Source organism: Bactrocera oleae, chromosome 3, assembly GCF_042242935.1.
Source record: "Bactrocera oleae isolate idBacOlea1 chromosome 3, idBacOlea1, whole genome shotgun sequence".
NCBI classification, from domain to species: Eukaryota; Metazoa; Arthropoda; class Insecta; order Diptera; family Tephritidae; genus Bactrocera; species Bactrocera oleae.
The window spans coordinates 71725145-71739855 of record NC_091537.1 but is presented as its reverse complement, the minus strand read 5'-3'; the positions used below and the strand labels follow the sequence as shown (position 1 = coordinate 71739855).

At 37.4% G+C, this 14711-nt stretch overlaps 1 protein-coding gene and 1 long non-coding RNA gene across 2 annotated transcripts in view; one reads left to right on the top strand and one right to left on the bottom strand.

The window, feature by feature from the left end:
• LOC106616385 (cell adhesion molecule Dscam2-like) overlaps positions 1-14711 on the bottom strand; it is a 103818-nt gene that overhangs the window by 45642 nt on the left and 43465 nt on the right. The window contains 7 exon segments of the mRNA XM_036361997.2: positions 59-217; positions 1384-1494; positions 1699-1858; positions 6535-6671; positions 7358-7562; positions 7713-7962; positions 14231-14348. Coding sequence (XP_036217890.2) covers positions 59-217; positions 1384-1494; positions 1699-1858; positions 6535-6671; positions 7358-7562; positions 7713-7962; positions 14231-14348 — 1140 coding nt within the window.
• Positions 1460-2104, top strand: LOC118680724 (uncharacterized). The gene is made up of 2 exons (XR_004976332.2): positions 1460-1541; positions 1594-2104. It is a non-coding gene; the product is annotated as an uncharacterized lncRNA (long non-coding RNA).

Genomic DNA, 14711 nt, shown 5'->3' with positions numbered 1-14711 from the left:
CGTCATCAACGAAAATTTCGCCACATCAACTGCCAACTCAACTTCAACTTTAACTCACCCAAAACTTTCACCTCCACCGTCCGTTGCGCCGTATAGTTGTGCTTGTTGCGGGCGATGCAAGTATAGGTACCCTGATCGGCGGTACGTTGCACATTCTCGATGAGTAGGGTGCCGTTCTGAACACGCTGTCATATATTCGTTGGCAATCTGACGCCATCTGTAACGGAAATGTGTACGTACATGTGTGAGTGAGTAGCGTAATAAAAACAAAACAATTACGTGCATTTTTGAAATTAAAAAGGTATTAGGGTAGTTGGTTTTATGAAGAATTTACTCTAAATGTCATCACTAATTTTTTTATACACTACATTAAGAAAACCCTTTTCTATTCATCTGCTGGGTGGTACAAATCACATAAATTAACATATTATTATTTATTATAAGTTATCACGAATCAATTGATTTCTGGACGAGTTGAACACTTCAAAAGGCCGTGGTTCGGATATTTCTGACAATTTCCGAAGGTAGTGCTCTCAGGCAATACGGCTATCACTTTAAATTTTAAAGAATGTTTTTTCAGACATGTGGTTTTATGAAGAAATAAATACGAATATTAGAAATAAAACGCATATTGTTTATAGTTGTGACCAAAAATTTAGCTATATTATAAAAATAAGATATATATAGTTGATATAGAATCATTTCAACATTTTCTTCTCGAATGTCCCGTCTTTCCCAGATCAAGCCTAAAACACCATGGATCTCACTCTTTTAGGCATCTAGGGGAATGGATAACGAAAATAGATCTAAAGCACCTTAGAAGATTCGCGATAAATTCAAGACGCTTTGACGATAGCTTTATCCAACTATATGAATGTTTCATCTAGCTTCACAACGCCCCTGTCATTTTGAGGGATCAGCCATCTAACTTAACCTAAACTATAAAAACTAATGGACAGCACAGTGAAACCTTATATCTGCGGTAATTGAACAAACAGGCTCTGGTTAAGCTTGAAGTTGAAATAAAGTGTACTGATAAATTTGGTTCCGCATATGCTGCTGATTTTCGTTGAACATATACCATACTTGAGTGAATTTATATATTTTAATTGTACTTATGGATAACCCTAACGTGAGCAGATGCGCTCCAGTTAAACATGCAAAGCCCCAAAAGCAACACTTGCCACATGCTGCATGCAACACTCGTACTCTATATAATATGCAATAAATTCGTTGAGCGGAAATGCTCGCAGAAAGAGAATTTCGTTGGCAAGGTCCTACGTAGAAACGCTGAGCTGTCAGTAGAGTTCATACGAATGTTGTGTGAATATTTTTTGGTGCGCTTGCAAATTAATAAATATGAACTTGTGTATGCATATTTACCTTTCTCTATGATGATGCTGTCGATTGGATATCCTGCCACAGGACATTTGAGAAAAAAGGTCTTTCCCGCCACTGCAGATAGTTTCGGCATCATGCGCACATATGGCATACCTGTAAGTGAAAAAGAAAATATACCATATATTTGAGTAACCTTGCAGGTATGTCAAAAACCTTAGCAAAAAAATAAAAAAAATATCATTTCCCACAAAGTTTTCAGGTATTTTAGCGCATCCTGTCAATCCGTCTGGGGTGTCATATGTGCTTTTATTAATATTTGTATGTATGCGGGTTTATATTTCTATTAGTTCCACTCACCGTAGATGTTTAAGCGCGCCGAATGCGATGCTTCGCCTGCTCGCGAAATTGCTTTGCACTCGTATTCGCCACCGTCTTCTGACTTCACTGCAGATATGTTGACATGGCTTATAACATCACCAAACATTGTGACATATTGTCCAATCATGAGACGGTCGTTCTGTGGGGAAATGCCAAGTGTGGAATTTAATTAAAGATTTTAAAGCTTGCTATCGTGTATAAAAAACAAATACATACTCAAGTGTTAATATTAAAATAATATAGCGATGTGAATAAAGGAACTAGAACAAAATACAAAATATCCTAAATTTTTTGCATTAGAAAATAAAATGTTTACAGTATATTATAATACTAAATAATTTATAATAAAATTAAATGGTCACTAGAGGACTGAATTTTTTGATTATCTTGAAGAGAAATCATTTCTATCTAAATGGTAAAATTTTTGTAAAGAATTGTCTATATTTTGAGTAAGTGACTGCTAGAAGAAGCTATCGAAACATGTATAGAATCGAGGTCGAAAATAATTCAGCAGTTCGGAGTTTTAGAGACTTAAACAATCAAAGTGATTCAGGCTTCTCTAACCGTCTAACATACAATACGTTATTATCACATCTAAGTAATTTAGGAAGAAAGGAACTGCTTCTTGGAAAGGATACAAGCATCGGAATTATATTCGTAGCAAGTGTAGAAAAAAGTAGAAACCTTTGTTAGAGACCACAAGTGTACGCGATCAACCGTGCAGTAAACAATTACTTGCAGCAGCCTCCAAATGCCTACGCTTACCTCAATATTTTCTTCTTCTTGATTAGCAGTATATACGCCTAAGCGATTTTTTCAAGTTCATGGTTTTCCTAACTTTCTTGTTAGTAGGAGAGGACTACGTTTTACTTTCCTATACTCATATACCCTTTTCGACCTAGACCTACACCGTTGTCAATATACGCTATGAAACTGAATTTGATTTATTGCTTCGGAAAAAACTGTTTCGGTTTTGACTGTCAACAGCGACTTGAGTTCAGCAATGCGTTTACTTGTTAATTTGAAGAGAGAGATACGAGATTTTATCTCCGATACATTACTTTGTATACTTTATGCAACCTAAAGATAGTAGTACTAACGGTGTGAATGTTTAAACCATTGATGTGCGTCGGAATATCTCGATACTTTTAATTTGTAATAACAAATAAAACCAGAGCGGTTTAATTACGCATATATAATCAGGAAAAGAGTAGCCTTCACCTAGATTCTTCAGAACTACAGTCGATTTCTACATCAGAGGAGAAGGCGCTCTTCACAGTGAACCCACCTCTCTGTAGAATTCAAGTACTTTACGTTTTGTAACTAAATATTTTGTTTTCATTCTGCAAAAACATCTTTTTATTTTTTTAACTCTTTACCAAACTAATGTTACAGCGCGGATAATGTCTTATGCACAGAAACATGATCTTACAGTTTTTATTTTCGCCCTTAGAGTAGATCAGAGTTCATATCAGTTACGTAAACCTAAGAATGCAAAAAAGTGTTTACCGAGAGTTAACAATTTAGGCAAATTTTAAGTTTAATTTTTTCTAGTTTTTACATCAACATATTATTATTCACATACTTAAACCCGCCGACATTTTTATGACAAATGAACTTGTCATAAGTTCAATATAAAGTGAGGCTACTGTTTCTTGACAATTTTGTACAAATTCCTCAAAGCCAAAGTTAGGGATTGAATTTTTGTATGCTGATGGGCATATATCAAGAAGCATATGTGCAACATGACTAAAACTGCAATTGAAACCATCAACTTCAACTAAAACAACAGCAGGATTGGTTGAACTTTTCAGTTGTAGTTATCAAGTTGTCTTATTTCAACCACTAACCACTTTATTTGCTGCTTCGACTATCGTACGAGCATGGAGTTAAAGCACCAAAGCAACAGCGCAGCGCAACTAACGCAGTCGGCATTAAAAGACTAGTCGGCCAAACATATTTCTTAGTATTCTGGTTACTAGCAGGTTGCGGGGCGTACCTACATTTTAAGATGGATGCATTGGAGAATTCAAATGCGCACAACTCTGACGATGACTTTAATTTACGTATCCTCTCGTGCATAACACCAAAATGCGATTTATGCAAAATACCCGTTCGTCGCTTACACTAGCAGCCACCAGGAACTACAGCAGTAACGAAGGCAACAACAACAAATGCAGCAGTAAAAAAAAGTGTATATCCAAAGCACTAACGCGTACGTAAAGCGTAGAGCAATAGCAAAGAGCAACACTCTCACTACCGCATGGATAGCCAATGCTAAAGACGATGTGTGATCTCTAGGAATACAAAAGCTTGCAAACCTGAGTATGACATAAAAGTTTATAAACAGATCTTTATCTTGACTTTGATCGAATTAAAAAAGTTTTACATACAAGGCCTTGATTTTGATCAATCAGTTTGTATGACAGTAGCAGTCTGTTATCGGCGGTTCCGGTAAATGAGTTAGTTTTTATAACAATTCCATCGGTATTCCATTTGACAGCGAGTTAGAGGAAACTTAGCCGAGCCCATACGAGTAACCCTTTTTAAAACGTGAAGAGACTTACAGTTGGGGTGTAAATCAGACAAATATGTTCTTTCAAGACTGCACCATATTTGATGAAGACATTTGAGAGCCGACACTGGATCGAGATCTAAGCTTCGGTTGTCCACAAGAATTAGACGGTTGGATAAAAACGTTAAATGCAAAAAAAGAAAGGGTGATGATGAAAGATGAGGAAGAAACCAAATAAATCGTCAGTATGAGAGTTTGAACCTTCATAGTCTTCATCTTGAAGCAATGTATGCGGTAGCTCTACAGAAGACCTATGTATATTCCAGTATATACAATTTAAAAGTAGAATGCTTACATATCATCGTTCACTTGGAAGTTTCAGTCAAAACGACGTCTTTGGACACACCAGCTTTTAATGTATAAAATAATATCCTATCTAAATTAAATTAAACATCAATTTAGTTTATAAGTTCGAAATCAAGTCATACAAATTTGACTCAAAAAGAGATTACTACTTTTCTAACTGTTATTGGGTAGTAAATCCTTCGGTAAAGCTATTTCTTCATCGAAATACATATTTCTGTTTGAAAATTTTCTTGTTGCTATGTTCATGTTGTGCTCCGCCTGCGCGCGCAGTATAGATAAGGGTTTGAAGTTGATAATGGAACTCGCAAATATTTCAAGCATTTCTAAGCTTCAACATATTATCACAAGTGTGTGGAACATACCAACAGTGGTTTCTAATGCTTTTAACATCCATATCTCCTGTCCATCACCCGACCATGATATACAATATAAAGCTGACTTTACTATCATTTGTGTGTGTGTATGTGAGTGTTAGTGTGTTGGTGCAAAACACGTACATACAATATATCCTCTACAATATGTCGTATTCAAAGTTGCCGGTGACAGCAATCGCGCATTAATGCTTCACATGCCCAAACACTTCCTTATATTTATATATTATAAGTAACGGGTGTTTTTTTTGGACATGCGGTTTTCAAGAAGAAAAAACGTATATTATTTAATGTTAATGTCAAGAATTTTGCTTTATTGTAAATATAAGGATTTGCTATTAGTTCTTAAAAATGATTTTGGGTAAAACCCGAAAAACCCAATTTTCTAGCACTTTTTGCAACAATTTTGGCCGTATGTCAGCAATAACGCATAGGTGTTAAATCGCACGACCTTAGAGGCTACACCATATGCGCACGACGCGAGATACTGCTGCTTTGTTGCAACCAAAGGTCGTCCACATCAAGATCCCATAATTCAGTCACGAAAAAATCATTAATCGTGGCTCTGTAAGGTTCCCCATTGACATTATGTATGACCGTCTTCATTCTTAAAGAAATATGAACCAATGATTTCCTCTGTATACAAGTAGAAATCACACCAAACAGTGACTTTTTGAGGATGTACCGGTGTCTCAACAATGGCTTGTGTACTATCATCACTTCAGATGCAACAACTTGTATATTAACGTACCCCTTCAACCAACGGTGAGCTTCATCGCTGAAAAGAATTTTCTTGGATCGGAGGCCATCTGGTTTTGGGCCATTCACACATCTTCCATAGAATGGGTAGGCACAGCTTTAATTGTTGCGTGCAATGGCGGATGGAGTCATTCGTGTCTTCAACGATACTCTGCTCAATAGCAGCAATAGCGTGCTCGGTGCGCACTGTACGGTGTCGAATTAGCGACTCTGCTAGGCGATTATTTTGACCGAATATTGGACGCAGCGAGCGCTGCATCGCGCGAACCGAACCATTATTTCGGTAATAAATTTGCACGATTTGTAAATGTTGTTCTGTAGTAGGTCTGATTTTTATGTAATGGCAAACCAAACTAAGCTATCAAAAGGACTAAGTCCAAAGAAATATTGCCTAATTGAAAGCTACACGTCTAAAAAAAAACACCCATTATGTATGTATTCATATATACAATTTGTGGAAATGGAAAATTGAATTTGAAATATAAATACGTTTGAAGTGGCAACAAGGTGTGCAGACACCTCGTCTTCAGTGGAGCAACTTCATTGACAGGTGAGTAAACGAGTTAGTAATGTTTCTCTCTATTTTTTCTTTCTTTATCTTTTGTTGCGCAAAGTCACCGAGCCCAGCTTATATTTCGAATGCTCTCTTCTTCCAAGTTGTGAAGTCGTGCCACGTCTCAGTTAATTGTGGCGTTAAATGAAATCAACTTGCACTCATAGATACATGAGCATTAAAGTAATGTATGTATGGCATGTATGTTATTATAGATTAAATTAATATTCGAGTAGGATTGGCATACTCACATTTGGTAGTGGAAATCCATCCAAGTGCCAGACAATTTTTGGTGTTGGATTGCCACTGGCGCTGCACTTCAGCGAGACTGATGGTCCTGGTTGTATGGTCTGTTCTATGAATTTGTAGATTAGTTGTGGTGCCACCTCTGTAAGGAAAATGTGTTCTTAGTTAATTAAGTATCATCTGGTATAATATTAATAAAACACAAAAGATCAATCTAAGAAGACGAGTTTGTGCAAAATTTAATCTCAAAAAGTGCTCACTAGGAATCAGGAAGTGCGATTTCCAGCATTCGTATCAAGTGAGGTTAGCCTCTACTCTCTCTATAGAAAAATCTTAGACGTAGGTTATATTATTTTAAAATATATCGGTGAGCTTAAAATGTATTGTAGACTGAACACCCAAGCCAAAAAAGCGCGAATTCTCCTCTAACTTTTTCTACTATATTATGGAGGCTTTTACTAAGTGAAAGTGAACGCATTCCGCCAACATAGCATATTTTTTTATGAAGCGTTTGAGGACACTTTGTGCTGGACAGCATATACATGACTTAGTTTGATGACGAGAATTTAGTTCAGCTGAGCTAGTTTAAGTTTATGACTTAGACATTTTAAGACAGCTTTGGTATTACAGCTGAGCGTTTTCTTGATCTATTTTCCCAGTTTGTTCATGTTAGAATCTCTGAAGTAAACCGAGCCTTCTAAAAGAAATATGATGGGACTGAGGTTTTTTTAATGTTTTCCTTTTTATCCTTAAATCATCTTTTCCATCCACTCACAATTATGAAATAAAATAAACTAATTGCCATAATTAGCCAAACATCCCACTCACCTCCCAGTCGCAATTCCGCGGTGGCTTGGGCCGATTCCAAATCATTTTTCACAATACATTGATACATCCCCTTGTCCTCCTTCGTAATGGACGTAATACGTACGTGCTCTGTGGAGAGTAGGCGGACACGTGCGCCAGAACGTAGTGGCTGACCATCCTTCAGCCAAAGAACACTCTGTTTTGGGAAGCCCGAAATGCTGCAAATCTAATGAAAATAACACACACATACGGTTAGTGCAAAACAAAAACGCCAATCATTAGGCTAATTGTGCGAAATTTAAGTGATTTTTTTGTGCTTTCAAACAAATTTCGAGAATATTCAATTAATTTGCCGCCTCCTAGCTATGAAACTCACCAAGTTTGCGGTTTTGCCCAGATTCACTGTTTGTACGGTGGGTTGTATGCTGGCTGTGAGCGGTGATGTAACGGCAATTTGTACTTCTAAAGTTTCGCTGCCTTCGGAGTTGGTGGCAGTGCAGAAGAAGGCTCCACTGTCGGACCGATCGACTGCGGTTATAATTAGCGTGCCTTCCTTGATTTTTGCACGACCTGTCGCCAACAAATGCTGTATGGACTCCTCGTTGTTTGGTCGTTTAGTGTGCCAGCTGGAAGTAATTTGCAATGGTTGAAATATGTGGTAGTTTATTTGAAGGAATTCGCAAATAGAAACGCTATGGCAAAGTTTAAGTTTTCTTCCCTACACTCTTAACAAAATTTCTTGAAAATATTTATTTCGCAGCGTAGTTTTGTATTAGTGAATAACTGTGCAAGTTTTTTAACGTTCCGGATAATTACTGAGCTTGATGAGCCGTTAAGTGGGTGGACAGTGTGCTACTAAAACCATTTTTGTAATCCTTAATTGAGAGACCCAGAAACTATTTGACCGATCATTATGAAAATTGGTATGTATATGTATTTTTTTTGCGGAAAGTTTTTATGCTATCCACATTGACGCAACTCGCCACGTAAAACTTGATTTTGAATTTTGAGATCTTAATGGATTTATGAACATAAGAGAAACGCTTCCTAAGTACAGTAATGATGATATAACAAAGTATTTAATAATATACATAGTAATCCAATATAAACTCCGAAACGGCTGGACCGATTTCAATGAAGTTTCGGACGATCTTCAAGATGGCCCACTGATCCTCATTTTTGAGCATGTACTAACTGCATGTACTAATTACGAAATACCATAAACTGTCAGACAATTTCAGCACTATTGTACACAGGCAAAAGTAATTAATTTCCGTATTTTCCCAGATGCACAAAATAATTACTTAAATCATAACTGGCTCGGTAATCGAGCTTTAAAGACAGCAAAAAACGCCGAAATTAATTTTGATAATAATATATTACTAAAATAAACAGCTTACACAATATAATTTAATTATAACTACTTTAACTACAGTAAGGCGTGGCCGGGGTCTTCTAGTTAGCTATAAAGTTACTAGACACATTATGAAAGGCATATATACGCCAAATATTTGTTTGAGTTTAATTTTTAGCGGCTTGGCTCGAGCCAGTTAAATACTCCCGAGTTCTGGACTGGATTGTCTTCCGAAGGTAGAGCGGTATTATATAGGTCGCTTTTGTAATTTGAACTCACACGATAGTAGTTGACCGGCTAATACGAGAAGGTTTATCTCTTTATCAGCGTATTAACCTGAGGTCAAAAAAATCTGAGGATAATTATTCAAATTAAATTAAATTATTTTTACTATCAACACTCTGGAAAAATAATAAAAAAATTGGTGTTCAGAAGAGATCAAACTTTTATCTACACTAAAAGGATTTGTTAGAATTCGCAAGTTGAAGTTATCGTGCTGTACGTAAAACTATTTTTTTGTTCCGATTTACCTAGCTCATAACACACATGTATAATAATTCTTATATTAACTAAACGACGTTTGTAAAGCAATATGTTGTTCGATTTTATTCATATGTGGAATATATTTTATAAGTACAAGAGAAATAACTCTGAAGATCTTGGCCAGGACTACGAGACGAGTTGAATTCCGGTTGGCTGTCTGTTCGTCCGTCCGTGTAAATTTTGACTTGAGTAAAAATTGAGACATCTTAATGAAACTTGGCACACGTATTCCTTGACTGTTTCGTATTGTATTTTATTGCAGATGGGCGTAACCTGACTACTTTTTAAAGTGAGCATGGCCCCGCCTCTCTAATAGGTGTAAAGTACATATCGCACAAGCCACTTAAGTCATCTTAACCAAATTCGTTCAGAACAAATCCCTTTGGCACCTACTATTACACAATTAAAATGGGTAAAATCCCCATATAACGATTATGTTGGAAACTACAAGAAGTGCGATAACTCACCAAATATAACATATACGCCTACTCTATGAAGCCGGGATCGAAGTCGGTCAAAAAGAATGGCACCGCTCACCTCTAAGTGAAAGCAGAACAATGCCTTGATATTATTAATTTACATTGTGAAAATGGGCAAAATCGGTTTAAAACCCCACCTACTTTCAACATAACAAATTGTACATTCCATCCGATGCTTTGATTTTACAGTATGTATATAGATCAAACACCAATAAAGTTATATAAAGGAATAAAACTTTGTAAAGTTAATGCCCTTGAGGTATGACATCCTACATTGCAAAATGGTCGCAATCGGATCGTAATTTATAAAGCCACGAGATACCGAAATTGTCAGCTCCCATATATCTAATATAAGGATTTTCAAATCAGTTGACTTTGTGCCTTACCCATTGGTCAATTTGTGTGTTATCTTAATAAAATTCAGAGACATATTTTCCTGATAATGATATGTTCTAGCATATATTTTATATATGTATATATCGGCTAACAGGTGTTTAACGTGTCGATTTAAGGTTTCTGATGGCTTTCGATAGGCTCTATACATACGAGTATATGAAAGTCTAAATGGGTTCGTTTCGTTTGAGCAGAAAGAACTTAATAAATTCCATAGGGCAAGGTCTCATTTACAAAACTATTGAGCACGTCGCTAGCTATGATATACCTAACCAATTAACATATTGCACGTGCATCTGACCACTGTTCGGTATGAAGTGAGAAAATGACGTGCCGGTGGTAATGCCACTGCTTGTGTGGTCGTTATTATAGACGTATGTTGTTGCAGGCATTCTGGTTGCCGGGGCATATTAAAATACTGCATGTCAATGTACTCGAGCATATCAACTGTAATATGAGCATATACTTGTGTATGTATGTGGACATGGCAAAAACTGTTTCAACACATATTTAGCGCAAATAAATAAATGTAGCATACAAACAGGCGCGCCCGTCGTTGGTGCCTAACAGCTACCATGCTGCTGAGTAGACATAGCATAGCGCTCATTTTACCCAGGCCTATCGGCATGCTTGAGTATTTCCACTGTCGCCTGAGTTTCGTTCCGGTTCTATGTATGCTAGTACGTGCCCACTAGTATGTATGCATGTACAACATCTCACATTTTCTAGATGTTTTTTATTCCTTGAACAGCGTATTTTAAGTAGCCATGGAGTTTGTAACACCCATAAAGAAATGTCGGAGATCCTATAAAATATTTATAATATATAAAAGATTAGCATGACTAGCTGGGTCGATTTTGCCATGTCCGTCAGTATATAGGCGAATTGGTCCCTCGATTTTTGAGATATCGTTCTGAAATCTTGTAGGCGCCCTTTTCTCACCAAAAAGCAGCTCATTGGTCGGAATCGCCGATATCGGACCGTATTAGCATATAGCTGCCATACAAAGTGAACGAGCGGAATCGAGTACTTGTATGGAAAGCTTTTTTATTTGAGGAACTATCTTCATGAAATTTAGCATGGATTATTGGCCAAGCCAAAGGCGCAATCTCAAAATATTTTGTTTAGATCGAGTACCAGTAGCCTTATAGCTACCATACAAATTGACCAATCAAAGTACTTGTAAGGAATCTTTTGTAGTTGTGCTGTGCAGGGTATTATAGCTTCGGTGTAACCGAAGTTAACGTTTATTTGTATTTTTCGCCTCGGTTGGGTCGCTTTTTCTTTTTCTTCTTTTGATGTTATTTTGTTTATGCCGTTCTGGTTTTTAGGTTTTCTGCTCCTTAATTTTCTGCTTTTTACATTTTCCCTTTGTGTTGTGCATGACACAGTCGGTTTCAACGGTCGGTGGCAGCGTGCAATGGGACAGTTGCAGCAGTCATGTGTGTTAAATTATTTCCCTGCTTCCTCCTGACACGGTTGCCCTTACTCTTCGCCAGCTACAGCAGTTGCTAGTCGTTTGGGCTTTGTCTTAGCTTGACTTGATGTGGCGTCGAGCTTGTATGCAAATATGCGCGACATTCCCTTGCAAACATTTCGTCGTAGATATATGTATGTATATACATCATTATGTATCACACATAGTTTTTTGCGGTAGGTAAACGGAGGGGGCGGTGCTTGAGTTCGCAGTGGTTATGAGGGCTCCCTCATATTTTCTCTTTCCATTTTCTTGTTAAATTCTGAAATCCCTACATTCATTTAAATTTTGGCAATTTTAATTGTCCGCAGTTATTTCATTAATTTAAAGTGTCTTTAGTGTCTCAAAATGGAATGAGGGAATTTTAATAATAATAGCCAATCTGCAAGGTACTGATAAATATATATCCCATCACTCGTAACTTGCATGGTCGTACCTTTCAATACCTCGACATTTCAACGCCATAAACTTGAGTTAACTGCCCATTCATTCAGCTATGTGAATATTTTCAAGACAGATCTCAATAAATTTTGCATTGATTACTCAAAATATATTAGACGAATCAAAAGGGGATCTTATCCCCTGCAGCATTTCTCTAAGCTATTGTTCAAAAAACCTTTCGCATCCTCAATCATTTTGTGTGTCTTGTTGATTTTCCATACCATTTTTAAAAGCTCTTCAGAAAACCAAAGACACAGATTGATATTGTTCCCATATCGCTCTCTGTTAATTTTCAACTACATTTTTCCTACAAATGTATATTATATCTAAGTGAAGATTAACAGAGTTATATTTTTCGATTGGAGAATGAGGACCCTTTACAGAGGTATCGCCTTGTAGTTTCAGATAAGATAATAGATAGCCGGTTCTGGATGGTAGCTTTATCTCAAATATTGGTTTTGGATGCTTAATTCTTTTCAGTTTTTCATTGTAATGATTTTGTGTAATATGTTACTTGTTACGTTCCTTGGGCTCGTCCTAGACAGGAAGCTCTCATGGAAAATCAACAGCAAAGAAAGATGAACGAAGGCATCGGTTACATTTTACTGCTACAGAAGAGCCATTGGTAAAAGGTGGGGACTCTCACCAAAAGTATTTCTTTACCTCTATGAAACCATAGTCTAGCCTATAGTCTTCTATGGATTTTTTGTATGATGAAAGGCGCGGAAAAGGACCACATTTGCGAAGAAATTGGTGAGTGTTCAACGGGCGGCCCTATTTGGTATGTGTGGAGCAATACGAACCACACCAACTATGACGCTGAATGACTTGCTGTATGTAGCACCAGTAGACATAGCTGGCCGCCGTATGGTTTCGTGACCTACTGCTCGTTGCTCTCAGACTCAGAAAATCTGGGATCGCTGGAATCCTCGTACGCTTATATTTCATTCCAAAATACTGTGGAATTCTCGCACAGTTTGACTTTATTCCAAAATACTTAGAGTACCAAGTCGACTCTGTGGAGGAGAGTGCCGGTGAGCTTGTTTACTAATGGCTCATGGCTTGCGGCAATGTTGGTAAAGGGGTAAATTGTCGGGAACTATCCAGCTTTAGGCTTCCAGTAGATCAATTGATCCGGAGTGCAGGGAAGGAAGTCTCAATAACTGCGGAATGGGAACGGATAGGAGCTCCATTGGCTTCTGGTGGTGGTTAACATCTGTGTAGTCGCCAGGTCCTTTTGGCCCAGGGTAAATCACAAAAGGTCTAATGAACTTTTCGCCCTCAGCAAAGTACTTCTTTCAGAAATTGTAGGCGTTCTAACTGAACACTGACCGATCGGGGTGCATGTGGTAAAATTGAAGATTCTAGCGGATGTCAGTTGCAGCAGATTATTTAGCATCATCGCAACACATCCTCCTAGAATGTCCCGCCTTTGCTAGATCAAGTCAAAAATACTTCGGATCTCATACTTTTAGATATCCAGGTGAAAAAGCACCTAAGAAGATTTGTGCTGGGTTCAGCGCGCCTCGTCTATCGCTAATGCCCAATTAAAGGCGATTTTCATCTGCCTTCAGAAAGGACTGTACATAACACACTAAGTGTGATACCGCCGTCATAAATCGGGAACAGCCATCTAACCTAACCTCACTTAATCGATATGTTCACAGTTGGGATTCCATTAACCATAATTGTTGGATGAGTGTGTGCTAGTTGAATGAGGACTGATTCACTAAATATTATATTATAAAGATATTTGACTTATATATATATTCATGAAAGGAGACTCGGTCCAAGATTGAAATCTTGTGAATTAGGAAGGTCAATGCCGACTGACCCCGAATAACTAACTCCATTCAGAAGTTTCTAGGATTAACAGTGAATTCGATTGCTGTTTGGTGTAATTGAATAGCTTGAATTAATTTACTAGACTATAGACTCTCTAAGTTACTGAGTTCCTACCGCTTTCATACAAGGACATACCATACGTATAAATTGAGCTTATCGAATCAGTTTCCCATTTAGTGAAGCATTATGACTTAAGCACCCAAGTAAAAGGTTTTTTTTATTAATTTTAAGCTCTGTAATATTATAGTTTTAACATTTTCATTTAACAATATCCAGTTGCAGATTATTATCCTTTGTGGCACATTAAGAATTGCTGGTAAGATTTAAACAACAAGAGCTATATGAAAATGTGCAATAATTACCGATAGACCGGCTTCGGGTTGGCGTATGCCACGCATGGCACCACAACGGGATCGCCCAGGCGCGCCACCACGCTTGTGGCCTTCTCATTCATAATGGGCGGCACGAGTTCACGCATTTCTGTGGAGTACAAAAAGAGAAAGAAAGAGAGGGAAAGATAAAATTATAAAAAGCAGTTGGTAACAATAACAACAAAAACAAAAAAGTCTGCAAACCACTCAATGCAAATGAAACTGAAATTTAAATAAATTAACGGCAATTACATATGCATGTGCTGCCAACAACAACTACAATTATGAATTTCTTTGTTTGTTTATTTGCACTCACAGGCGCTTTTGAGTGCTTTTCAAAGGCCTCAAGCGCATACTTATTGCAAGCGTTCACGTCTAGTTTGCTTTTGGTATTTGACTTCGAAGCTATCGCTAATTAATTTGACGATGTAATTAACACACCGCAACATTACAAATCCCACACGCAATTGGC